The sequence below is a fragment of the Megalops cyprinoides genome, chromosome 6 (assembly GCF_013368585.1).
Source record: "Megalops cyprinoides isolate fMegCyp1 chromosome 6, fMegCyp1.pri, whole genome shotgun sequence".
NCBI lineage: Eukaryota > Metazoa > Chordata > Actinopteri > Elopiformes > Megalopidae > Megalops > Megalops cyprinoides.
This window is the reverse complement of record NC_050588.1, coordinates 22,715,600-22,743,348: the sequence shown is the minus strand read 5'-3', so window position 1 is coordinate 22,743,348 and position 27,749 is coordinate 22,715,600. Positions and strand designations below refer to the sequence as shown.

The window sequence follows — 27,749 nt, the reverse complement described above, 5'->3', positions numbered from 1 at the left end:
CCTGGGCAGACAGAAAGGTCTACACCCGAGACGTGTGTGATTGGCCATTTTTACAGTCTGCATGGTGGTAGGGGGAAATTTATGAACCAAACTGCAGGATACATTTCCTCTTCTGTTGGTCCCAACACAGACAACACCTCCACCCCCTCCTCCCCAACTTCCCTGTCTCCCCTCCTTCAGAGAGCAATGCTGAATCCCTCCCCCTAACCCACATCCAGGCAACATGCCACCACAGACTCACCAGCGCCAAGATGTACAACCAGGAAGTTGTAACTTTTTACAATATAAAGTGATGCTGTAGAAATCTTTTTTTATTTATTTATACAATAAACAGCTATAAAACAAACTTTCACTGCACTTTCTCCACATTTGACATAGTCCCGCAAATACATGCAGATGCTTGGAACTGGAACCTTTTCTGGACCCAGTCTGACGCAGAATAGAGAGTCCAGGCCATGGATTTTGGACAGTTTCGCCCTCTTAAACTGTGGGCCGGCCAGTCTGGTGGGCCAGAACCTTCTTATCCCTTTCAGAAAACGTGACAAATGTTCTGAAGAAAAACATGGGGTTAGGATTAAATTGGAAATGTCCCAACACAGAGAGGCCATGCGAAACTGGACTAACCACTGCACCGGGCTCACATGCTTACCTCCTCCTTCCCAAGCACACATGTGAGTGTTTGTGTGCGTGTGCTGAGGGGGCGCAGACCTGTCTGTCATGTGGACTGCATTTCCTTCCACATACTGAAAAGCTCATGCACAACAAAAGAGTGACCACAACCACGAAACACAACAGACTGACTCACTGTGGCCACTGTACACTGTAGAGTACATAGAGATATCTCCCTGGCAGTGTGTCATGGCGGATCTGATCCAAAGTGAGAAGCTGTCACGGGTCAAGTAAGCCTCCTTCACTGTCAGGCTCGGGTCCTTTCTATAAACTGCCTTCGTTTTTTCATCAAAAAACAATTAAAGCCAATTACGTATGTTTATTCTCAAATGACCGGTGTGTCTGAAATAAGTGAATTCAGCAGGTTCAACTAAGCCCCAGGTCAACTGCATGGAAATGCCTGCCCATAACACTAAGGATTGTTTTCAATTTCCAGATCTAGAGAAGTGTTATTGGTGGTTTCAGTACATGTTGGAGCATCTGGTGGCAAGTGGTAATTTTTTTTTTCAGGAGGACACAAAATTATTGTGCATGAGAAAGGCAGGGGTACAGAGAGTGAAATGAAGAGATGAGATGAGACAATGAACATTACAATCACTCCATTACATTCTTTAATTCCAGCCATTTCTGTACAGATGCAATGATGCAGAGAATCAAAGGGAAAAAAAGAAATCTTACTGCAGGCTTTACTTCAGTGAGAAACACTACCAATATTTGGTGATCTAAACATTTTTTCTTAGCATTCAAAATGTCTCAAGCAGTAAATTCAAAAGGGGACCACCTCTGACCTCGGGAAGGACTTTAGCAAGTGCAATGAAACACATACTAACTCCTGCAATCTCTCTGTTCGAAAGGAATGTTGAGATTCTCAAGTCAAGAACTTTAACAACCTGATCCTGTTTCTGCCTTGAGTAAAAATTCTGATAACATCAACGACACATCAGGGAACATTCAGCACCTTAGCATTTCATGGGAAGTGGTACATTAGTAACATGTGGCATATGGCATAACTAAAATTCAGGTTCTCTGTGAAGCTGTATAATAAACACCCACCTGGGCGCTTACCAAAAAAGTGGAAATGGGCAATGACACAAGCACAGGTTCTACATGAGGCCTCAGCCATGGCAAACTGGTTGTAATCTAGATGGAATGAAAACAGGGATTCCGGAATCATTCATACCAATATGACTGAACAAATAAAGATCAGAAAGGAAGGAATCCACTGACGCATGTGGGGAAACTTGGAAGTGGCCTCTGGAAACAGACAAATTCAACGACAATGGCAAATCTATGTTCAATGTTATGGCAGAATTGATATTGCTACGCAACGCTGGCTAACAGAGATAAAACTAAGGGATACCTAACAACTTAGGGATGACTATGGCTAAGAGAATTATGTACTGATATCCTGGAGATAAGTTGTAATAAAAAAATGATGCTTTGCATTTGTATGTTGCATTTGCCACATTAAATTAAAATAAAAATTAACTGATAGAAATAAAACAATTTACAAAATAATATCTATGCGTATATGTCCTACAGTGCAGGCAGACAGAAATGTTTATTTTGACTTGAATGAAAAGAAATAGATACCAGAAGACAAACATTTGATACCGCAGTCCTCAAGGCACTGAAGAGATAATGTCTCGTACCGTCTTTTATAAGGGCTTCGCTAAGACAGCGTTACATCATTAAAATCCAATTGGACCTGAAAATGTCTTTACCACAAGCCTGAGGTGAAGAAACAACACACTTAAAAAGACATTCGGTTAATCTTGCAGACTGCCTGTTAAAATCATCTTGTGTACCATATTAAAATGACAGAACAACAGAGCTGTTTTATAGTGTGCAGCAGGGCTTTCTTAGTGACCAAGAGTGGATCACCTGTACCAATCACGTATGTTTAGAGTTATTTAAGAGAGTGGGTTAAACTGCTTATCACAGGAGAGGACTCCTCTGCTAATGCCATTCTGCAGTAAACCCTCCGGGGAAAAGACTCCGTGAGTCACAGAACAGCACAGGGCTAGGTTTCACCAGCTCAGACACACGCCTCCAGGGATTTCACTTTTGTTGGGAGAGAAAAGAAAAGGTTTATAAAAAGCCATAGATAATTAGATGAAAAAGGACAGACGTACATTTAAAAATGAAAAAGAAAAAAAAAAAACTGTCTGAGCTGACTCCCACAAAATTACCAATGATACACCTGGGAATGTTCCTCTCCTCTCCTCTCTCTGTGTCAACGCTCACCTAGTGACTCCCTCCATTGGCATAGTGTCCCTCCCCACCCTGGATTTTTTACACAGCAGCGCTCCCTGGTGGGGGCAACTGGAATAACTCTGTATTCCTGGCCAGACTGGGGTTCTGGGCTGCAGTGAAACAGGTTGTCATGGTGACGGGGTTCTGCTCAGACCCGGCTGGCTGGCTGGCAGCGGTACGCGCAGTTCTGGAGGCTGTCCTGTTCCGTGCTGCCGGAGTCGCTCTTAGGACAGTCACCATCACAGTGGGACTCTGTGAGGGAGAAACATAACGGAGAGCAGAGCAGGGCTCAAAACCAGACTCCTTTGCTTCTGCACCTATTAAGAGACTGATACGTGTGTTTGAGCTGCGAGATGAGAGATGAGAGTATGTAGCTTTCTGCAGTGTAAGAGTTTGGTGCTTGTTTTCAATCACAGAACATTGCTGTGTAGTTTTGAGTAATGTATGACTTGAGTGTCCTGTAATTTAGGGTATAAATGGAGGGAATCATCGACTCCTTGGTTTTAGTGTATCCAGTGTAAGATCTAGTGTAAGATACTAGTGTGTAGACTGAGGTGATTGAGCAGATTAGTGTATCATTTTAGACAATGGAACAGACTGGTATGTAGGCATCTTCTGAGAGATGTACAATTCCGAAGTTTAGTTTTGTGTGATGTACAACACTCGTGCAGAGTTTGGTGTGTACAGTAGTCTTGAGTGACGTAAGAGCTCGGTGTGTAGCTGATGAGGTGGTGTGGTGTGCTGCGAGGGGTGTGGGGGTTCTGTGAGGGCCTCACCATCCTCCTCTTCATCTCCCTCGGGCAGGAGCAGGTCTCCATGGCAGGGGCTGGTAGGGGTGAGCTGGCTGGGGCCTTCCTGACTGGTGCCCAGCTGTAGCCTCCTCATGTGCCGGACCACTGCCGTGGCGTTGAAGGCTTGCTGCAGAAACACACACAGACACGATATCATAAAATATCACCGCAAAACAAACAGCTAATGTGTCTGCACACCATCAATCGGCATTATTTACATTTACATTTATTCATTTGGCAAACACTTTTATCCAAAGTGATTTAGAAGTGACGCAGAGTACAACACAATCAAAAATCCATGTAGGGTGTCAACAATATTAGAAGTGCTGCATGACCAGGTTTCAATAGTTGGCCAGACAAGGTTCAAGCTAGCTGCAAGAGAGGGAGTCAGCTTGTCAAAATCACTCCATCATCTCTGTCACCTCCTTTGGCTGCTAAACCATTACATTAGAGTTCAATGGATTTGTGTATAAAAAATAGAAATAATAATAATTTGCACCTTAAAATACCACAGCGATGAAATGGGGGTAAGACTTTATAATATGATCCCATTATTTAATACATTACTTAATGCTAATATCTACTGCTGTGCCCGTCTAAGCAGACAGCCTTCAGCAGACTTTAAAGGATGGGTAGTGTCTGATTTAGGCCAAGCACTGGTGGGCTCACCTTCCATTTGCTTTTGGCAAAGTTCTTCCTGATCTGAGCGCTGACGGACTCGTGGATGTTCTTGTCCAGGGCAGTGTCTCCAGCAATCCTGCAAGGAGAGAGGAAGTCAATGATGAGGTTGACTGCCCGGACAGGACAGTTCACCACAGACTACACCCCCACACTCTTCCTCAAATTTAACCCCAGCCAGACGAGGAGTTGCAAACACACCCCCTTCCAAACTACAAACCAACACTCTGTTGGCTTAGATGCTACTGTGCTCTACCTATGAGAAAGATCTTTGTTAGAATAAAAAATCATTTAAAATCATAAAGACTATAAACTATATTGATAAAAACAGTAGTGTTAATGACAGTGTGGAGTAGTGGCTATTGAACTTGTGGGTACTAGCAACCAGAAGGTTGCTGGGTCAAATCTTGAGGGGAAGCATCACTTTTGTAGCCTTAAGAATGGCATTTCCCTGGAAGGCATCCAAGACGTATCCAGAAGAATACACTGATCATCTCAACTGTATGGAAAGCTTTGTAACTACCTACTTATGAGTATATCTGTTAAGCAAACAGACAGTGCACAAATAATAATGTGGCATACCAGGGGTGCTGCAGGGCCTGCTCGCATGTGTACCTCTTCCTGGGATCCTTCTCCATCAAATGAACAATGAAGTCTTTGGCTGAAAACAGAGCAAGTGGTCACAACTCACATTTTCAGCACTGATGCTCTACCCTCCAACTCCAGCCACACTTCACAAATAATTCCTCTTCTTTTTTTTTTTTTAAGACCCACGTTAATATTTGTAAAGTGGCGAAATTACCCAAGTGACATTGCCGCAGGCCAAAACAATACACAATACACGTGCTACTTTGTGGCCGTTGGCTCCACATTAGACTGTTCCAGCATTCTGTTTAGCACCCTCCCCGGGCTCAGCATTATGCTTTCAGACTGTATTACTGCATTTTAATCTCACAGGCACATTGACAGGTTGGCACTGCTTCTAGGCAACGCCGCTATGAATGAGAAATTTCCATAAATGTGCAACAGCCGGCAACAAGAGAGACATCAGCGGGCAATTGAAAGACATCAAATTCAGGTCAGCAACCACAACATATTTCTGTGTTGTGGTTGTGTCTCTTTAACCAGGAAGATTAAAAAAAAACGTATGGAATTTACCCCTAGAGTCTATGTGGAGAATAGGAATGGTGTTAAACATTAAACACATGAGAGATGCCTTCCCTTATGCGTGTGTAATCCAGAGTGTCTTTATAAACATGAGCCATGCTACCTGAGTCTGAGATGTCGTCCCAGTACGGAGAGTCAAACTCGTACTCCGCTTTCAAGATCTGCTCGAAGAGCTTGGCATCGTTTTCATCATAAAATGGAGGGTATCCACATAAACTGAATGAAAGTGGAAACAAAGAAATGTCATGGGTGACATAGGCATTGTAACAGTATGACATCGAGAATACCAACACGGTTATCATGTACTAACGCTATCAAGGGTCACACACCACAATCTGTCGGTCAGGAGTCTAAGTTGTTTTAAAGAAAGTTTGGAGTATACCATCAAAAAGTGTGATGGGGTGAGGGTCAAAGATTTAACAAAAAAATAAAGCAGAGGGAGTGTCACAACTGTAAGGACAAGAATGAGATTGGAATGGAGAAGCAGAGATCAGACAGACAGCAGCCCTGTGTGAACACGGCCCTGACAGAGAGCATGTTCCCTTTCAGACACTCACAGGATGTATGCGATGACTCCTATGGACCAGCAGTCAACCGCCTTGCTGTATGGTTTCTGAGCCAGCACCTCAGGAGCTGCCAAACACAACCATTCAACACTGTTTTCATTTCTCCAATTCATCTCCTTCATATCTGAGTGCTCCTGACCAACTAGAATAACAGCATAAATCTGGCAATCCTGAAATGCTCAAAGCTGACTTTATGGGACTAAAAATACACAGCAGAGTATCTTACCTCAATATAAATTGCATATTTAAACAAGACAGTTTATCACTATTTATTGATTCTGTTAAATTCTGTTTTTATTCTGTTAAATATTTTCATTTCATTCCTTGAGCATTTGGAGCTGTGTGTATATACCCCCATGTAATCAGACTCAGAGAGCAGGAGTTCAAAGGAAACCGACAAGCTCAAACAGCAGCTCCATCTGATGTCACCTCCGTACCCACATATCCAGGGGTCCCACACGCAGTGGACATCACACTCCCAGAGCCCTCAATCTTGGACAGTCCAAAGTCACTGATCATGATCTTGGAGTCCTCTTCCATGCTGTAGTAAAGCAGGTTCTCTGGCTGCAAAGGAGAACACACAACCAGGTCACATGGCCGCAGTGTTCCATGTTTCACCCTAGATATTCTATAGAAAAGACATTCGGGACTGTGTGCTTCACAGTGAGGTTTTCTCCCATCTCCCACTGCTGAAGCTGTAAGTGTTCTAATTTGATGGCTAGTTATGGACATTCTTGACAGGGCATGGTCTGAAACAGATTATCATTAGCTAGTGCAGCAACACAGGCAGCACTGAAACCTGTGCTGAAACCAACCAGAACCTCCTAGAAAAGAAATCACTCAGGAGCAAATATCTGCGGTTATACTGTGCTAGCAATGTGATGCTAAGGGAGACCAGAGGGAACACCCAATCAACAGTGAAGGTAAGATGACAGTCTCTTTCTCTCCTTGCTCACAGTCTCTACAGAGGTCTTAATTAGCTATCCAAATAAGGATCAATCTGTTTGCGCTTCAGTGCACTGCCTGTAAACAAATTAGCCAATTAGGGAAGGGAAGTAATGAACGTAATTTAGACCAGCTTCCTACGGTAAGCAGTTCACCGCAAAGCCCAGGACGAGACACAAAATCGAGGCCCTCAGAGCTACAGGGAATCGATTTGCGGCGAGGAAAAAACAAACAAATAAATAAATAACGGAAGTGTGAGACAGGTCTGTTAACAAGAACCACTTCTTTTACACGAGTTTGCTCTTTAAAAATGCATGAGCCTCCTCAGCGATGGCTTCACTGGAGTGTGCTCGTGTTCCTCTCAGCCCTGTGCAGATGTTTTCAGACTGCACTTTACTACAAACACTATGTGATGTTCTTGTAAACCACGGCACTATACTTGGCAGGAAGAGTAGCAAAAAAAATCCTAATTTTTGATCGAACAGCTAGACAGCAAGTTTAGCTGTTATTTAATTTGCTATTTGACTGGATGATTCCGATAAGCCCTTCACTGCTTATGTAGAGACAATCAGAGGTTTTATCGCTGAAATCTTAAACCCTTATCACCCTCACCCTCCATAGCCTGACTCCTCCTTCCTCTTCCTCTCAACAATCACTCCATATGTTCTCACCCCCTATCTCACATCCCTTCACCGCATCTTTACACCTTTCCCCCTCCTGGCTCCTCCTCCTGTACGCTCCCTCCGGCTCACCTTCAGGTCCCGGTGCACGATGCCCATGTCATGGAGGTACTTCACAGCATCCAAGATCTGCTGGATCAGCTTGCTGGCGTCCTTCTCCGTGTAGAAGCCCTTCTCCACGATCCTGTCGAAGAGCTCCCCGCCAGACACGCTGAGAGGGAGAAACTAGTTCAAGCCTACACAGTCCACAGTTTTAAAGAGGGTACGTTACATTTCATTACCTTATTGTCATTTAGGAGATGCTCTTATCCAGAATGACAAACATAGGTTACAATTTCGTCCATTTATACATATTCACTAAGGCAATTGTGGGTTAAGTACCTTGCCCAACGGTACAGCAGAAGCGCATCACATCCCCTAGCCTATGACCCTCTTGTATAGAGCCACACCTCTAAACCGCCCCTCAACCAATGGCAGCAGACCATCCTCGGCCCTGTTTGAAATCCCATCACCCAGAGATCATGATGGCTGCTAAGGCTCAACGACAGACAATGTCTCTACCCCACGAGCCTGGCACGGGTATCTCAGCTGCACACCCTGTTTGCTTCAGACCGCAGTGCCAAACTGCGTACCAGGTTTGTGGGGCTGATCTCTGATTAGGCCACAATGCTGCATGCCTCTCCAAAGTCTGTTACTGGCATAAGGCCTTAATAAAAAAAATAAATCTATAAAAAATCCTAAAATACATATGAATGAAAGCTCAAAACAGCCATAGGTACGTGCAATGTCTGGCACACAAACATAAGCTCGGCCAGCTGAGTCCTGGCATGAGCAAATCAATGAGACAGCACATCGCAGAACCACAAAAGTCCATGTGAGGACACTGGGGGGGGTTACATTCACTTTGGCACTTTTGGGGCAGATCAGACATGCCCTGTGTCAATCTTATGACAAATCAACATGTTGGATGTAATATTTAACTGACACACAACTGTACGTTTGACCTGAGGGTGAAGGGGAGATTTGGGACAATGAATGGGATCATCACACGTCAATAGCTGGGTAATGATGGGATAACGTTATGTAACCACAACAGTGTTTAAAAAGAAGTCATAGAGAAAAAATAAAATCCTTTGGATAAGGAGATTTAGGAAAAAAAATCCCCACTTTTTAATATTCTAGTTGCAGCAGCTTGCTGGAAACATACGGCCTGCTCAGAATTATTTGATTATTTGATTAATCATTTGAATTATTTCATCAAGGACCAGATTGAGGTGGGCGTGGACCCTAATAAACACATAATCCAAATCTAATGCTATCGGCTTTAGCGTGACAAAGAGCTAACAGCATCCCAGCAACACTGCCAGATTTGCCATTAGTGACTGCCGTGTGGGTTTCATGATTCCATTCCAGCCAAAATCTGGTTGAGGTTTAAAAAATGAAAATTGTGTTTTTCACAAGAGTAAGAGCAGTGAATGAGATGCCAAAAAATCTGTTTGAAGGCCAGCTTTGGCAGTGCTGTGTACAATTTTTAACACAAATAAACTGGCATCAGAACTGCTGTTGGTAGTATATGACCGCTACTGTATCAGGCAGTGGGGTGAGAACCACAGATTAATAGTGACACCTGTCATTCATTCTTAAATTGACAGAGTCATAAAGCGAGTCCAGCAAAACTATTTAATCTATATGGCTTTGGATCCCTTTTCACCAGGCACAATAGCACATATGCTCTTCTGCAAGCTATGCTTTAAGAATGAGCTCACAAGATAAGTAGGGCACAAATGAAGTAGCCAAATTTCACTTTTATCCTCCATCTTCTTAAAGGGGTTCTAGGTTTCAAGCCATTTAAATGGATAGCAACTCTTAAAAGGGCAACCCCTTCACAACAGCAGAGTAACCACATTTTTAAAAAGGGCTTTGAGACATCAAGATGGTAAAATGTCACTAAATGGCCTAATCACACGGGTTATGCAGACTTCACTGAAGCAGAGAGAAGTACACTGACATAGAGTTGGATGAAATCTATACTTTCTGTATTTAACAGACCTCATTCTGAGAATCTTGCTTCTGCTATCCTGCCACACATCCCACCTAATGCTCACCCTTTCCCTCCATTTTTTGCCATAATTTTTCCCAAATATCTAAGCATTATGCCAGAACAGCTCCACTGGCACTACAGTGCAATGTGGTAGCCAAGTATGCAGAATATAGATCTTCTGTTTCTGTTCATTTTAACACCTGTGGAGTCATGATAGTGCAGCTTGAAGGTTGGCCCTTTAACACTCCACGCAGGTGTACGCTACAAAACCTTCTACCCTGTCACCTGCCCACACGATGACTAACTCAGTAACTAGGCCTGTGCGCTCTCTACTCTCTGTTGGCATTCAGTAATGGCAGGTGGGTGGCAGCAGGTTTGGGCATGTCCTCACGGAGTAGCTCTGTGGGCACCAAATGTCTCCCCCCCCCCCGCCCATGAGAGAGTGTGGGAGTGAGGAGAGAAAGAAAAAGAAAGAGTGGGGGTGAGAGAAAGTAAGAAAGTGAGAGGAGTAAGGGTGAGAGTGAATGTGTGTGTGTGAGAGACAGAAGAAGGAAGGAAGACAACGTGTGTACGACAGAGAGAAAGAGAGGGAGAGACAGAGGGAAGAAGAGAGACCAGGAGAGACAGAGAGGTGTGGAAAGATGGACGGAGGTATCTGTGGAGGAGGGGGTAATTAAAAGGACAACATTTGTGACAGCAATGCTAGACTTCTGACTGTTTCACTCTACAGTTTAACGACCTTTTTCGGCAGAGGACTAATTAACAGTCAGAGATATTGAGGCCCGCATGACTAATGGCCAGACTTTCCCCATATGCAGAGGGCCGTACTGTGAGACCTCATGGGACATCGCCAGCTCCCACCCTCCTACGCACCACGTGTGTTTGTTTGCTTTGACGGGAACAGCGTCCTTGGAACATCTCGGACGAATCCCAGACATTCGTTTCGGCTATCTCTCAAAACCTGCAATAAGCTGCCAGTGTTTGTCCATGGCAGAGAGTGTAAATGAGCTGTGGCTCCTTACTGTTGGTTATGAATCACTGACATTGGTTGAGGGTATGAAAACTTCTTTGGGGTTGAGAGGGTGGGCAGAGTGGTTCCGGCCACTCCGCTGTTACTATGAAGTGTCAGCCTTCATGTCATTGGAGTACCCCTTTATAAATGCAACAGTTGCTTCATTATTTTGTCATTTTCTTGATTTTGCTGTCCTTATGGGCAGGGCATCAGCCATTACAGGTTTTCTCTATAGCTGCACATCACAGGATTCATAGTCAAAAGAACAAACTATACACTATGTAAGAATCAGAAGGACATATCATGCTAACATACTAATGTTATGGGAAAAACAACAGAGCAAAGCGATTTCAATCAACACACATCATTTGGTATCACTATTCAAGTGTAGCATCCCTGACTTTTGTGAAATCTCAAAGACTGTGTTTATGTAACAATGCGTGGTAAGAAATCATTCTTAACATTCTCTCTGCTTACATGGCTAAAAATATTGGGGCCCCGACTCTGGCTCTAATTAACTGCGACACAGCCACGGGCCACCTGTTCCCAGCTTACTCCAGACGCTGTGCCATCTGTGGTTGTGTTGCATTTCTTTCCTTGTGAATTCATACAGTATTGCAGCGCTATGAATGCAAAAGCAATTCAAGAGGCCCTTCCAACAGTCCTAAGCTGTTTTCTGCATTGTCAAAGCGGACCGTTTTGGCTCAAGGCAGTTGAGGGAACTGCCCCACTGTCTGACATTACAATACCCAGGTGGTGAGGACCATGAAAATGACCTAAAATGGCCATCAGAGAGGTTTACCTGTACCTAAAATATATTGCTCAAATGCATTTTATTTAAGATACATCCAACATAGTCCCACTTCCCATATCTTCTTCAATATTGATTTGTCCATAGAATTTAGGCCTTGGTATACGGCCCCAATATCCCTAAAAGCCTGTAAAAATATCATAGCTAGCAAACAAGCTCACCATAATATCATTTTGGACATTACTACCGTTGATATACAAACATAGGTTTTACAACTGAAGTGGGAGATATTCTCACATAAAGTCCTAGCAGACATCCTACTTTCCCCATTTGCCTAAGATGAAATTCATGGCTGCTTTGGAGAGCAGTTTGATGGCACTTTTAACAAAAGTGCTGCACCTCTAAGAGTATCAGAAAGGAGAAGAGAGGGAATGAAGACTCACAGCTGCATGACAAGGTAGAGGTGGGACTTGCTCTCGAAGATATCCTCCAGGGAGACGATGTTAGCATGCTTTATTCTGGAAGAGAGGGACAGAATAGTATCAGACCAGTAAAAGCAAATACAGCACACCTGGCAGTGCTGTGCTGAAAATCATCCTTTCTTCATGTGAAAGATGAACCAGGAGCCCTCTGTGTAGACTACTGTGAAGTTTACTACCAAAAAAAGGACAGCTAAACACATATCACCCACAATCATCTTTTTGAATAAGGACATTGGTTCATCACATTTACTGCAAATAAAAGAAGTTTGTTTCCCATCTACAGCACAGACCAGGCTTTCAGCAAGCTGAGGGGTACAATTTACAAACCAATACCTCTTCCGTAAAGCAGCACTGGGAGAGGGGATGTGTGTGTAAGGGGATGTAGTCATAGCGTAGCACCTTATTTACAGACTTTATGAGTGCACAGTCACCCTGGAACACTACCACTCTCCCCCTCTCACTACTACAAAAAATGCTAAGTGAGTCTGGGCTGTCTTTATGGTTAAGCCCAGTGCATTAATGCTACACTCAACCCATGCGCTTATCACACACCATGACAAAGACATCCAATAGCTTTGTTTAGTACCGCACAGCATGCACTTGCACTATGTGTGTTTGTAAAGTATATTAGATTATTGTACAGTAATGTAACACTGTACATTCATAAATGTAACATGATTTTGTTAATCTTTATATGTATATGTAACATAAGCACATGGCGTGATATCCTGAGCTCCACTCACTTCCAGCACACTGGAAACACACCCAAAATATCAGGTCGGTCTCAGCGTCTATGCTGTCCCAGCATTGGGAACCAGTTAGATAACATGCTGAGCCCTGACTGGGTGGACAGAGCATTCCTACACGGAGGTGAGACAGTACGGAATTGGCTGAGACGTTCTGTGGGCATGAGTCTCCATTCATCTGCGACTGCACACACGTGTGCCCACACCATCCTCCGCTGAAAAGCGTTCCGCAGATATGACGGCAGCATTGTCCCCTACTCCGCCAGTTTCTGTGAGGCTCCACACGTCACGTAACACAAAAGGGGCCACCCCCACCAGCCATGATTAACCTCTGCTCTCTAGCCGAGCGCTTAAGCAACAGCGGGGTGGTTACACAATGCCACACAAGGCCAGGTAGCGGCATGACTCACGCGGGGGGAGCGAGCTCTAGAGAGACGCCACATGAAGCAGCCGAGCTCTGAACTGCAGCTACACAATTTCAGGCCCATGGCTTGCCTTCATGTTCAGCTGCAAAGTGAGACCGTTGCCCAAATGAATACAGTTCCATGTGCCGATCTGTATTAATGGCATATTAAAGGTCAAAGCTTCCAGTGCAGGGAAATACAACTTTCCAGGGTGGAAACATTTCTGCTTCCACAACATGCACAAAGGACAGCAATGCTCTCATGGTTAACTTATTTTGACTATTCAAGGCAGTGCTACAAGGAACTGTGTAGTCTTGTGGGTACATGATGTACAGTGATTTCATCACTCAAAGCAGGCTCAACACCAGCGAAGTAGCAGTCTGTAGGAAAGGCTTTCAGTAAAACAGGCCCCTAGTATCAGTTGATCTGCCCTGTTGTGACAGTTGCATCATGATAGACCACTAATGTAATGACTGGACTAACAAGGAACATTTTTACTTCACATTTATAAAGTAATGTCCCACATGTGTTTGCCCGCTGGAGAAACAGGTGATAAAGGCAGCCAAATGTGGACTCACATTTTGGATCGCATTATATTCGCTATAGTGTTTAAATTACAGTGTGGGAATATTCTTTTGAAACCAAACCTAATTAATCATTTTTGTCAAACCTGCTCAACTAAAACATTTCCATTTTTCAGAGATGAGAATTCATTTAACTTGGGAGTACTAATGCTTAGCTGAGCGGAATAGTTTTTGTGTATCGATACAAAACTATGTAAATCAACTGAACAACCCACAAAAAAGGTTCAAAATATAAAGAGAATAAAGATCCTGGGCTTTAATACCTCAGAAATGGTTTAACTAGTAGCGCTTCCTTTCATGTAAATTATTGCTTTCTCTCTTGTGTTCTGTTATAAAATAACAATATATCAGAGTTATCTTGTACTACACGTCTCAGTCACCAGGTGTCAGTATTGCCACACACAGATCAAACAGATGCAGCTCTGTTGGGAGACCTTACAAGCAGCAGAATGAATCACCCTTTCCCCATCCTAATTTATTCAGTTCTACATTAAGTAAAGACATACAACTAAAAGGTGCATTTAAATGAGAAAAATAAAGTAATTATATAACACCGACCGACACCAGGAGAAAGATTGCTTAAAAATGCTCTCCTATGATCCATTTGAAATGAGGGCTATGAGTTCATCCTCAGAGCCATCAAAGGATGAATTTCACAGATACAGGCCAGCTGATTAAGTGGAGAGTACTAAATATACTCATTTTCAAAAAGAATTAATTGCAAGGGCATTAAGGCATGTCACCAAAAAAGGAAGACATTCATAAGACTGAAATAAACTAAAATGAATTTGTGTACCTGTGACTCATTTGTGAAACCGTAACATACAAATTTGCGTGACTGAGGTAAATTTTGGGAGGCTGTGGCAGATATTTCACTCAGCGCTTGACAGAAGGTGTGCTAATGTAATGGCCTGATGTCAGCAGCAACGTGCCGGAGGGTCAGTCCGGCGTGAACTTCCCAGCTGCTCCTCCACCTAGCTGATCGGGCTGGGCCCAGACGCGTGCTGGTCTGAGCTCTGCGGGGGAACAGTCCGTGTCTCTAACAGAGGAAAAGACATGCTCTGTCCTGCTGAATTTAAAAGATTATCTTCAAAAGCTCAGAGTCATCCATCACCATCTCAGCCCCTACCCGATTGAAAAAATTAAAAGTCACAAATTTGGCTGCAGATAAATTATATTAGTCAAAATTTAAGAAAAATGGTGTTAAGAGAGATCACATGCAATGATGGCTTTGTTCCTTCTCATCATCAGCGCATGTCATGGTAATGAACACAGGAACTGTTCATTGTTCCGGAGAGATTCCCCTGTCAGCGGTTCAGTCTCCCCATTTTGTTCAGAAATCTGGAAAATATCTCCCAGCACTCTGTGCAGAGCACCATGGAGCCCCTGCACAAAACACTGCTGCTGGGAGAGACAGAGAGAGGGTAGCAGGTTACAGCGGGGCAGTTGGGGAATGTGGGAGCACAGTTTCACTGAGCTTTACAGCACTCCCAGCCTAGAGAGGGAGGCATCACTGACAGAGACCCCTACGCGGTAGTCACTGAATTCCTCCACAGCCTGACAGATTTCAGACCTCTGGGCACACCGTCCTTTTTCTTGCCTGTGATGGATAGATCCTGTTCACTGTGAGGACTGCTTTAACAGCTCTTATGTGCTGGCTAACCAGCTGCCCGTGAGGCCCCAGAGGTACCGTGGGCAATAAGTACATTACTGACAATGAACTAAAGAGCTCCGGTGAAATGCTGGCTCTTACTCCACTTTAATCAAATACTGTATTATCGATCACCCGACAGCGCAGAGGAAAAAAGACAGGTCAAAAATGGCTGAGACATCAAATTCAAGTTCTGCCAAGCTCCCTAAGAAAGACAGTATTCTGACACAGAGAGGGAGGGTATTCTCAGACGGACACAGCGATATTCTCGCAGGGATACAGGGTGATATCCTTTCAGAGACAGAGAGAGAGGGAGATAGGGTATTCTCAGAGAAAGGGTTTTCTCACAGAGAGGGAGTATTCTGAAAGAAACTGTGGGGTCTAATATTAGAGTGTGAGCACATACATGATGGGTTTTTTTTGTCAGCTGGTCTGACTAACAGTTCTCCTGGGGAAAAAAAAAAACACATTATGTTATCATTGGCAGACGGCCAATCATTTTCAGTAGAACTGAGAAATTTGGTTCTAAAAGATTAAAAGCTTTTTAATTTAATTATGCCTGCAGTAAAATGCATTTGATTGACATAACAGAGTGAGCAGAGGTAATGAAAAGCTGTAAACAATGCCTGGTTAATGGCTTTGCCCAGGATTCTGTGGGGCGCAGGAAGGGTACAGCTTAGGGATGCTCAAAGAAAAAAAAAAATATTCAAAGGGACCAAGTCACACATTTGCCACATCTCAAACTGACGACCAACCACCGCCCATATGGACTTCCTGTCTGATGTAACCAGAGTGACTAGGCACAATTTTCCTGGGCCTGCTTCTGATGCATTGCCATGCTGTAAGTTAGCAGCTGCTGTGTACGTTAATTAGAAGACTAAGAAAGGAAATTTAATTAACTGGCTTCTGCTCCTCTCCCTACCAGCATGTCTCATTTCATTTGAGCTGCAAGCGTATTTTGAGCAGGTCAAAAGCGGTTTGCTTTCCTGTTACATAAAAATCGCATCCATTACAGACTGAGATGACGGATTCAGCGCAGCAATAACTTCATGGAACAAAGGGCAGGATACTGCACAAGGGAGAAACAATCGTGCTCTGAGAGGGCAACAAAGAGAAGGAACTGTGGAAATGCGTTTTGGTCATATATGCGCGTAACAATCCTAGCAACCCTGGAATGGCAGCTGAACTGTCTCTCCTTGTTCCTTCACCGCACTGCTGTAGGGAACTCCTCGCAATTGCTAGGCCTCTGAGTCTGCCGTAACCCTGGCAACAGGGACACTATAAATAGCAGTGGCTCCTTTAGTTCTGACATTTCCGGTACATAATTCCAGAGATTTTAACAAAAGATACCCAACCCTATCATTACTGTAATTGCAGTTATTATTATTTTTCTTACAGAGGGTGATGAAATTAAATCATCAAACTCTTCCACGTGCGCAGAAGATACAGTAGGCAATGTGGAGCTTTTCCTCCTGTGTTTTTCGATCGTATGTTGTATATGCGCGTCTGTATGTGTGCAAGTGAGTGCCTGCGAGCGTGTGTGTGTATATGTGTGACTGGTCGCAAGCATACTTCGTGTGCACTTGCAAGAAAGGACAAGTATTTGTGTGTGTGGGTGTGCTTGTGTACATGAGAAAGCCGGTGTCTGAGTGTGGATGCGTACCTGTGCTTCTGCATGTGTGTGTGTGTGTGTGTGTGTGTGAGACACTCACTTATGAAGGACGGCGATCTCATTCTCGATGCTGTTCTCCTTGCCCTCCAGTGCTTTCTTGGGAATACACTTGATAGCCACCAGTCTCTGGGTCCTCTTCTCCTCTGCCAGCACCACCTCTGAGAACGCCCCTCTGAAACACACCAGCCATCAGATCAGGAGGGACAGTACCAGAGAGCACACACCTCCACACAGTGAGACACACAGAGCACATACCTCCACAGAAACAGGGAGACACACAGAGCACACAGCTCCACAGAAACAGGAGGGACAACACCGATCTTGGCAGAAAGGCATCACTACCTCATCCCCTGTCAAAACAACCAACATCTCACTCGCACCTAGTTAAGGGCTGATGACATTCATGTCCAGAAATGAACAATCATTTCAAGCCTGGGAAGTGTTAGTGAAACTCAATGTGGGCTGGCACTGGAATGGGAAATGGCCACCAGTTTGAGGAAGAAAAGGGCGGGAAATTGAGAGGAAGTTAAGACGAGAGCGTGTCCTACAGACAGAGCAGGGACTACCCCAAGATAACGTGACTCATTACCATTGCAATCAGCTCCTGTAGCAATCAGACAAGCCATGACACAGATGGGGAACCCCGAAAACCTCCAGCCTACATACACCTTTGCTGTCAAAGTTACACAGCTGGGTGACTGAATCCGGCTCAGTAATGTGTAAGGCTGGTAAGAGCGGCAGTCACAGGTCAAAGAGATGCACAGCCCACAAAGTGCCCTTTAACACCTACAATCACATGAGAGCATACCGCTACTATCATAACTGGTCTACCATACAAGTTGGCTACTATTGTAGTGTTGGGAGTCAGGGCTGAAACACCACACAAGTTTTAAATCAGGGCAACTGCAGTACATGTCCCCACCTCACCACACAGCCATGATTACCATTCCCAAGCTTGTCAGCTTGCCTGGAGGTTTCAATCAAGTTATTCTGCCAAGCTGCCTGACTTTTGCTTTCATTTATCATGCTTCTGTACTTTCTCATGCTTCTGCAGTATCTCACGATGGCTGACGCAGGTCTCTGCTAATTTATCCAGCAAACACTGGTGTTACTGAAGCCCAATCATTTCCTCATTATCTCTTTCTGTCCCAAAATGTTTGTGCTAGAAACAGCTGCTGGAATGTTGTGGAGTAGTCTTTTTTTCATTGGTTGTTGACAGTCCTCAACAGCTTAATTAGTGAAACAAGTCACTATTTAGTGAATATTTCAGACATGTCAGAAAATTATTGGTGGCTTGGTGGTGAACAAAAGAGGGCTGGCATGCCATAAGTTCAATAACATGTTCAACAAAAATGTTTCAGCATTTATGAAGAACACAACCAAGCTCACAGCAAACTCAGATAGGCAATTATCAGGGCTAAATGAGGACTGAAATTGTATGGAGTGTGCTGGCCTTGAGGAGGTTGTATACATACAGCAGTAACAGCTGTAGACAGAGGATATCCCCATGATAAATTCCCATGATTTTGCCCACACACCCCTCTGATACAGATTCATCATCTCTTATTTGTTGGGTCACTGATGGGGGAGATTGGGGAGGGGCATGCAGAGCCTAGCAATCAATGCGCTGCTGACAGACTCATTAATCAGGCGTAAAAACACACACAGACACACACACACGGCTCCCATATTCATGCTCATACGCACACACAAGCACACACATTTTTGTACACAGAGACAGCGAAAGAAATCAACAGACACAGATAATGGGTAATGATGGCGTTGTGTTGTAGTCACCAGATAATAAATTAATTCATATCCAATCATATAAATCCGAGATTTATCTGATTGAATCGGACACAATCACAAATTCTCATTTGGCATGGCAACAAAGCAGGAAACATCATGGCTCAGTGAAATGCAAGCAGGCACCACATTACATGGAAAGTTTTCCATCTGCTAAAATAATTACGTAACTAAAGACGTGTTTTCTAAGGAATCATTATCTCAATATAATACCAGTTCTCAGCTCAGCTCAGTGTATATGATACATTTCTTTTCAGACTAATATTCCAGAGTGTGGGTTTCACCCCGTGGGCTTAGCATTTTCACTTTCATTTTGTCAGCCAAGCATATAATACATCGCATTTCCAATGAAAAAGGCCCGATAGCCAAACTGAGAAGGTTGGCATGTAACAATCTCAAGAATAACACCAGTACAGTTTCAGCAGAATCAAATCATTTTTTCAAAGGAACACAAGAACTGTAGACGGTGATGTTATCAGTTTTAACCAGAGTTACATGCAAGAAATGTGTGGAAATGAAGTATGTTACCCAACAGAAGACAGCACTGGGCTGAGAGCTGGCTTAAGTTTGAGATGAGATAAGATCAATTTTATAGTCCCCAGGGGGGAATTTGTTGTACACAATTGAGTTAGGTGCTGTTGTAAATGTAACATTAGACCAGCATTTCCCAAACCTCTCCTGGAGGATCCCTTGTCCTGCATGTTTTAGATCTCTCCCTGTTCCAACACAGCTGATTCAAATGATCAACTCATTATGAACTCCTGAAGCTGCTTAATAACAAACTGATCATTTAAATCAGCTGTGCTGGAGCAGGGAGAGATCTAAAACATGCAGGACAAGGGGTCCTCCAGGAGAGTTTTGGGAAACGTTGCATTAGACATTAGACATACATGACACACAAACAACAGAGTGCTTAGGACCAACACCATAATCAAAACAACTCAAAATCTCCCCTGAAGATCTGACTGCCTCCACACAGAGCACCTGTATGTGTAACATGTCTCCGCCTGAGGAGCAGCTTCCTTTTAGGAGTCCCTGGGATAAAAAGCCTCCTGTAGCCTTGCCCTCACAGGGCCTGGGGTTACCATGCTACAGCCTTCCCAGAACAGGCATCTGAACTACCACACCAGGACCGTGTGTGTGTGTGTGTGTGTGAGAGAGAGTGATATCCACTGAGGAAAGCTTTCCAGGAACAAGTGAGATCATAGTGTCCCAACAGTGAGCAGAAAGAGCAACAGAGATGGAAAAAGAGAGAGGGAGAAGAAACTGGGAGAGAAACAGGGGGAGAGGGAGAGAGAAAAAGACAGGAACAAGGAGACAGAAGGAGGAATAAAGCACAGAGGAACAGGGAGAGAGATGGGGGAAGAGACATAACTAGCCATTTTACAGTACTGGCAGTGGCTGCACGCCTTATTTCTCATAAGTGTGACTCTTTGAATGTCACTTCTCTGAACTATGCGAGTGAGTGGGTGGGGGCTGGGGGCACAAGGGGAAGTGAGTGAAGGAATCTGCACCAGCAACTGGGTCTTCCCTAGCTGTTGTCTAGCATGCTCTGTGGGTGACACCACTGCCAATTCTGGAGTGGGCAGATAAGAGCAGGGGCCCTCTGTGGGCAGGGAGCTGGGCTAGTCACCAGTGGGTTGTGGGTTTGGTCTCCACAGCGAGAGAACTGCATACATGCTTGGCTTTGTGCAAGAAAAGCAAGCGAAAATCCACAGACTGCATACAGCTTACAGAACATCTTTAAAAGGCTGCTAAGCCCCCAGAACAAAACACCACAGAGCAATCCACTGGGCATTCTGAAGGAAACTTTTAATGGTGACGCTACAAACAGATTTTTCTCACAGATGTTTTGAGTGTTCCCCAACACACACAAGCATAGGTGTTAACAGAACAAAGGATCGGTTTGTTTTTTGTTCAAACTCTGAGCAGAGATCTTCTTCTCTTTGTCTGAAAACATAAACAGCCCGACCATAGAGGAGGACATGTACTATTTATAACTCTGTAAAATGACAAAATGTACTTAATGTTTTGGGGTCCTGCCAGTGGCTGACCTCCCTGTTAACACAGAGGTCTGGCAGACAGGCTGTTCTGATTGGCATGTGTGTGCTTTCCTTTGTGCCTCCTGTCAAGGACACTGTGGTGGAAACAGAAACAAAGCATTGGGTTTCTTTCTGAGCAAATCCTCAGGAGCAGTGCTTTCAGCAGGTCCCAGGCTGTAACGCACGAAACTGCACAGGGACACGCAAACAAGTGTTTGAAACAGAAGTGTAATGATGGTGACTTGACTCTTTCCTGGCCTTTTTGGCATTTGCCTGCTCTCTACTGGGGACACCATACGGAAACATCGGGGTTCTGGGAACACATCCAGGAGGTCAAAGGTTCAAATTCCTGCAGTGGAGCTACTGCTGTGAACAGAATGTGAGTCGCGCCGCTGAAAGGCCAGAAGTGGTGCCGGTGCCATGTTGGGGTCAAGTGAGTGCTTGCTACTAGATAACTGCACGCACGTACACACTGTCACATCCGCATCATACAGGTACAGTCACGTACAGTCTCTCTCTCTCTCTCTCTCTCTTTCTCTCACATACACACACACATATCACACAGGTTCACAGTCATACACACAAACAGTTACACAGTCTCTCCTTCTCTTACATACACACACACACACACACACACACACACACACACACACAGTCTAGTCACATGCATGTCACACAGTTACACATGTGGGCTCAAAAAACACACCAATGCACTTGAGGCAAAGAGCAAAGGATCCCTGAGCAAACTTGGCTATTTACTGAGCTGCTCCCAACAGGATGTGCCCGTCGTTATCAGGAAGTCTGCCACTCCTATAACCAGGCGGGAGAAGGAGCTGCTTCGTTAATGATCACAGGCTTTATACTAAGAAAAAACAAAAACACAGACACACGACTTTGCACCTGTAGTCTCCGTCAAGCAAAGCAAACGGAGAGACTGCCTTTCAGACAGACACCGACCGACCCCAACAATGCCGCTAAGCCAGTCATTGCTGACTAAGAAACTGACATTCAGGGTTATGATAAAACTGGGACAGTTATGGCAAAACCAAATTATTTTTCCATTTGTGGCAGGCAGGCAGGCTGAGGGAGGAAAAATCATCCCACAACATAAGGGGAGGACTCTAAGGTGTGAAGAAATGTGCCTGAATACAGCGTGAATGCTGCTAACATGCAGCCTGCAGTCACAAACACAGAAACTTTCTTTCTGACCAGACACCAATCACAGCTGCATAATGAGCCATTCTTTTTACATACCACTTGCAGAAGTGGTGACAGTCAGTTAGCAGTAGGGGGCACTCTTCCCCTGGACTGAATAGAGCTAATGTCCTTGTACACTGTGCTTTAGGAGGTTTTGTCTTTCTGATAAGACGTTCAACCAAGGTGCTCGCTCACTGTGGTCTTCATAGCATTTGGTCGAATCTCAACCTGGCTGACAAATCAGCCCTCTTAGGGCTGAGTGGAATGCATCAACCCCTTGCATTCCATACCCTACTTACTTCTCACATTTAAAGAGAAAAGGCCCAGTTGAGCTTCACTTAAATACAAAGATGCAACTACTACCCTTGTCGCAATCTAGTGGTAGAGCAGAGTACTACCATTACTCCTGAGGGAGCCATTAACTCAGCCAGTGAGTGCATGAGGGACACCACCATTCCTACAGCTTCCTGCAGCTGCAGCCACAGAAAAACGAGGACAAACCAGTGTTCCAGTGAATCTCTCCGGGATACCGCAGGAATGTACATAAATGCTTTGGGACAAGGAAAAGGGGCGATCAATGAGAACAGCTAGAATGCATTTAGGATTTGCCTTTTTACTGACAGTTAGAGGGTCAAGCCATTAAGATGTTTAAAAAGGCATTCCTCACATAAAATTGAAGGTGACAGAGTATTGCCATAGACAGATCTGTATGATAGTATGAAATACTGAGCAAACAACAACAGATTTTAATTCCAAACAGGAACAATATTTAACACAGCATGGACACTAACAAACCATAAATTTCACAAATCATGAATTTTGAAATCTCTTTTTTTAAACACAAGAACAACATTGTGCATTTCACACAAAAAGAGGGCTTTCACTGCATTTACCAATGATCCTGACAACTTCATCAAATCATTGTTTCACTCTCTAAATGGCGTTCTAAATGGAAAACTTTGTGTTGCTGGGCTTCCGTCTCTAACGGCAACCCTCAGGGAGCACGGTGGTGCCTTCTCTCGCCTGTGATTTTTAATGACTGCAGTGCATCAAAAGAATTTCAAATAACACCAGAGGAGGGAAAAAAAAAAAAACACTAATGAGTCCAAGCGCTCTCCACAAATGAAAGGTCACATGGTACAGCACTTGACTAAAATGGAGGCAGTGCCTGTTTCACAACATTCAACGGTTTGTGCTGAATTCATCACACGGTGGCAAAAAAAATACTGCACCCACAACGGAGACAAACTGCTTAATAGCACAGCAGACCCCGAGAGTGGGCCATGGAGAATTTTCACATTCGCACAAAAAGATAATTCAACATCCTTAACTCGTATCTCATACGGATGGTAAGAACACAATTTGTTAACTATTCTCCTGGTGTTGAGCACAGGGGAATCTGGGGAGAAATTGAGACTGGCAAGATCGTTTTTTTTCTTATCATGTTTAAGGCAGCACAGCACAGTTTTCTTGCACTCAGCAGCACAGAAACAGCTGCACTCTCCTGTGCCATGTAAATTAATCCGGGACTTTCCCTCTCCATGTCTCTCATCCCTGCCACTGACCATCGTATTTGCATACTGGCAGTGTTAAAACTGAACACAAGTTGTATTCAAAGCTAATGTCTACATAACCAAATCATGCCTGCTACCACAAAGATCTCCTCTATAATAGTTAACTGCTAAGCAAAGGAATTTGTGAACCAAAGCCATTTATTCATATTTTCTTACATTTCATTGCTATAAGTTATTAATTGGGCAGATGCCTTTATTCATGTTCAACCAAAAGTGTATTTTGAGAATAAAAGTGCAGTAATCGGCAAATTGTGCACAGTGATGCAATGAGAACAGAACCTAAAAAAAATCATCGCAGCTCTGCTGGACTGGGTGCAAGAGAAAGGAAGGAGAAACTTCATCAATGGTTCAACATGGTAAAACCAGAATGAGTGGCGTGCAATGGGTTCAGCCACATCAGGGAGTGTACAGAATGTTCACATATTCTGCAGCACTGCGCCTGGCATCGGCACGCCATTTCCCTCACTGCAGTCTGACTTACTGAGCTTTTAAACAGCGTCTCCCAAAGAAAGAAAGCAGCAGTTCTGCAACTCAAATGAAGCACTTAATCAGACAAGAATCCACATCCCGCACAACAAGGCCAGCATGCACTTTTGCATCAAATCAACAATACAGTTATTTAAAAAAATACACACATTTTTCTGCCTGTGTGAAAGAAAACTAACTGGTGATATTCACAGTACTTTCTACATGCCTTTTTAACATATCCCTCTCAAGCATGTCTCAAAAACAAATATAGAGCACCCGAGGTTCTCTGCCCTACAGTAGTCTTCCTCTGGAAACCTTTCAACTCTCCCTCCTAAGAAAGTCCTATTCTCAGCACTGCTACTTATCTCAACAGCTTCAGAAAACAATACAGCACAGAGCACACTAGTTGATTGTTGGAGCATTTGCATGTGAAATTATAGCCTTGCTTGGAAAAGATAAGCAAGACTTTAGTCACCAATCAGAGGAATGTATTCAGTCAGCGGCTGCCTGGCGCATTATCTGGAGGAGGCTTACGGAGAAACATCTCACCCCAGCCACATTCCAGCATAATACACCTCCCGGGGGAACTGTAGGGGATTCATCTACCGATGTGCCAAACTCAGTCTGTCACCTTTCCCAACACTGCACCTGCCATAATGTTTCACCTTCTCCTCCTCCACCTCCTCCTGCTCCTCCTCTCCTACAGCTCCAACCCTCCCCTCCTTCCACCTGTGGGGAAAGCCTAATCCTCCAGTCCTCAAACCATAGCCTTTATGCTGGACTGTGGGGGTGTTTCATCTGGGGTCATGGCAGGACACAGTATGGAGATTGGAAATGGGGGGGGAGGGGGAGGAGGAGGAGTGATGGTGTGACAGTTGATTTCCGCAGATGGGCCGGTGTCAGGGTGGAACCGGATCTGCCTCGCAGAGAAGAGTCTCAGTGTTCACACGCTTCCAGCTGGGTGAAAGCAAATCCAGACTGGAAAGCCTTTGAATGCTGCACCAAGTATATGAAACCATGCTTTTAAATAATCATGGTTCTGACCAAGTTCAGGCACGTACACTTTGAAAGTAGGCGACGACTACTCCACCCCACCATAACAGGTTTAGGCACCCCTTAGTGCCAAATGCTGTTCCTCCCCCCACAACCAGCCAGCTACATCCGGAAAACGAGAAGACCTTACATGACATGAAAAAACACCAGGAGCAGACCACGATTAGGGCTTCAATGCAGGTGTGGAGAGGGCCATGACCTCTCTGGTGGTGGGGCTGGTGTTCTTCAGAGTTTCAGACTTTGCGGTTTGTTTGATCGCAGAGACTCTAAACAGAAGCAAAGGGTGACCCTTTACAGACAATTTGGGTCCCGTTTCCTGTGTGGGTTTTTGAGAGAACCAAGAACAAAAGCCTTCTAGTTCTCCCACTTAAGCTGGTGTACTGACACGGCGTTAAACAGGAAGTGAGGTGGCAGCTGTGGGGTGTTTGAATGTTCAGAGACATGCAGCCGAATCCTGTGAATCGGCCGCAGAAAACAGCGGACTGTGAATGCTCGCAAAGTCCCCCCAAGAAAGCGGGCCTCCATGACAAACGGGGGGAGGACATGGTCTAATGTGGTGAATGTCACCACTGCAGATAACGTCCATCCCGAGGGTCACCCTGGGATCATGAATAGATGAGTCAAGCAAACCTCTGCATGCTGTGGTTTAAATTAATAGCTGCTCCTAATGAGCCTGCGGAATCTGGTCCAGGGAGACACAACGTGGGAAAAACACAGGAGGACCCCGACCGAAACCTTGAGGCCTTCTGGCTGACTTCGTATCTCATTTGCAGGGTGTTTGGGGACCAGCGACAGAAACTTTAAAATGCCAGAAACCAGGAAACAATTAAGATGTCTCTACATCGCTGCAAGGCAGATTCTGAATTCCCTGCCGTGTGATTTAAATAAATGCATTCCTGGACTGTTGATTATGAGAAACAAAACAATGTATCTCTCGGGTGTATGGTGCATCATTGGAGTCCCATGAAAAACGGCAGTGGGGACTCCTATTCTCCTATTCTATTCTATACCGTAAAGAGCAGAATACATGTGTGGTTATCCGGACCAAACAGCATCCTGTACCCTCAAATTTCTACACTAAAGGAATGCTTCTTCTGTTGATGATTCTGGAGAGGCCATGACAGATGAGCAGGACAGCTGACATTCAGTAATAAACCAAATATACTGCAGTGCAGAGGGAAGAGTGGCCTCTTGTTTAATCTGAGTCAGAAAGTGTAATAGTGCTATTGCTTGCACTAAAATGATCCACTCCTAACTCACTTCAGACATTAAGCAACAAGACGGAAACCACACCAAGGTAAGCGTTAGGAGGAAAGGAAAGTCACTGTGACAGTGCTGATGGTGTTGAAGATGCCACTGTCTACGGAGGAATTACAACTATATCGCTGTTTGTCATGGTCAGAGTCTGCCAATGTATTAAATAACTGAGATCTCCAACACAGTACAATGTGAGGATCATACATCTGAAGATATGAAGGAGCACAGTTTTCCATGGATGGCAGAACCAGGCAGACTGGTTTCCAACACATTGTTGGGTTCTCATCCTGTGTTTGTGTTGTCCACAAGACCTTTCTGTAATGGCAAGTTTGCAGTTCTGTGCTTTTCATGAGCAAACAGGTGGACAAAGTAAGTGCATATGCATAACACTGCTTTATGCCAAACAAATCCATTTTGGTTTTAAATTGGTTTAGGCTTGTGGCTTTTCTAGTAAAGTTTCTGAATTACTTTTAAATAATTGGGACACTGTTAATTTGCGCTCAGCAGTGAGTAAGTACCTGGAAATATGTTTGTATTTAAACTGGATTTTGTGCCCCACACTGTCCTCTGTACTTGCCACAGGGACAAGTGAAATAAATATAGAAAAACATAAAATTAGGTGGACAAATGCTGATCATATCTGCTCAGTAAATTCAGGGGGCACTTTAAAAGAAGGCCCCAAAATTAACTCTCAAACAGAATCGTTCCAGAAAGGCGGAGCTATGACCCTCTCTCTACACTCCCCTGGGATCACAAAGTCCTCTACACGGCCCTTTCCCATAACGCACAGCCCCCACCCCCCTTGCTCGCCCCTGGTCACCACAGCCCAAACAGAGCTCACTCCCAAATGCTGGCAGAGAACAGAAGAGGTGCACTCTAATCAGCAGCTCACGAGCATCCACAGTGCTATTAGGAGGATGTGGGATGTAATAATGTAATAATCTTCATGTTTATACAGAGGAAATACCACTCAGGACTCAGACATGAATATTCTTAACCTGCAAGGGTCCTGTTTACCTGTAACATTACAGCACCCAAAGCAGATACATAGGAAAGCATTCTGCCTACATTCAGTGTGATTTTTACCACAGCACAGAGATATCAAAAACATTTGTTCAGATGCATGATACACCTCCTCTTCCACATTATATTCCTTACTGCAAGGAACATGAAATTCACAGGAAATGAATGTACACAAGGGTCTTACCAATGACCAATGAAAACTGTAACAGTTCACCCCATTTAAACCAAAAGGAT

At 44.3% G+C, this 27,749-nt stretch overlaps 1 protein-coding gene across 2 annotated transcripts in view; it reads right to left on the bottom strand.

The window, feature by feature from the left end:
* Positions 1 to 1,989: 1,989 nt before the first annotated feature.
* Positions 1,990 to 27,749, bottom strand: part of camk1b (calcium/calmodulin-dependent protein kinase Ib) — a 48,730-nt gene continuing 22,970 nt past the window's right edge. For both annotated transcript variants that reach the window (XM_036531071.1, XM_036531072.1), the window contains 10 exons: positions 17,136 to 17,267; positions 12,000 to 12,074; positions 7,825 to 7,963; positions 6,565 to 6,691; positions 6,119 to 6,194; positions 5,665 to 5,777; positions 4,977 to 5,055; positions 4,386 to 4,473; positions 3,702 to 3,843; positions 1,990 to 3,177 (listed from right to left, as the gene is read on the bottom strand). In XM_036531071.1, the coding sequence (XP_036386964.1) occupies positions 3,074 to 3,177; positions 3,702 to 3,843; positions 4,386 to 4,473; positions 4,977 to 5,055; positions 5,665 to 5,777; positions 6,119 to 6,194; positions 6,565 to 6,691; positions 7,825 to 7,963; positions 12,000 to 12,074; positions 17,136 to 17,267 (1,075 nt within the window). In that variant the 3' untranslated portion in view covers positions 1,990 to 3,073. The remainder of the gene's footprint in view (positions 3,178 to 3,701; positions 3,844 to 4,385; positions 4,474 to 4,976; positions 5,056 to 5,664; positions 5,778 to 6,118; positions 6,195 to 6,564; positions 6,692 to 7,824; positions 7,964 to 11,999; positions 12,075 to 17,135; positions 17,268 to 27,749) is intronic.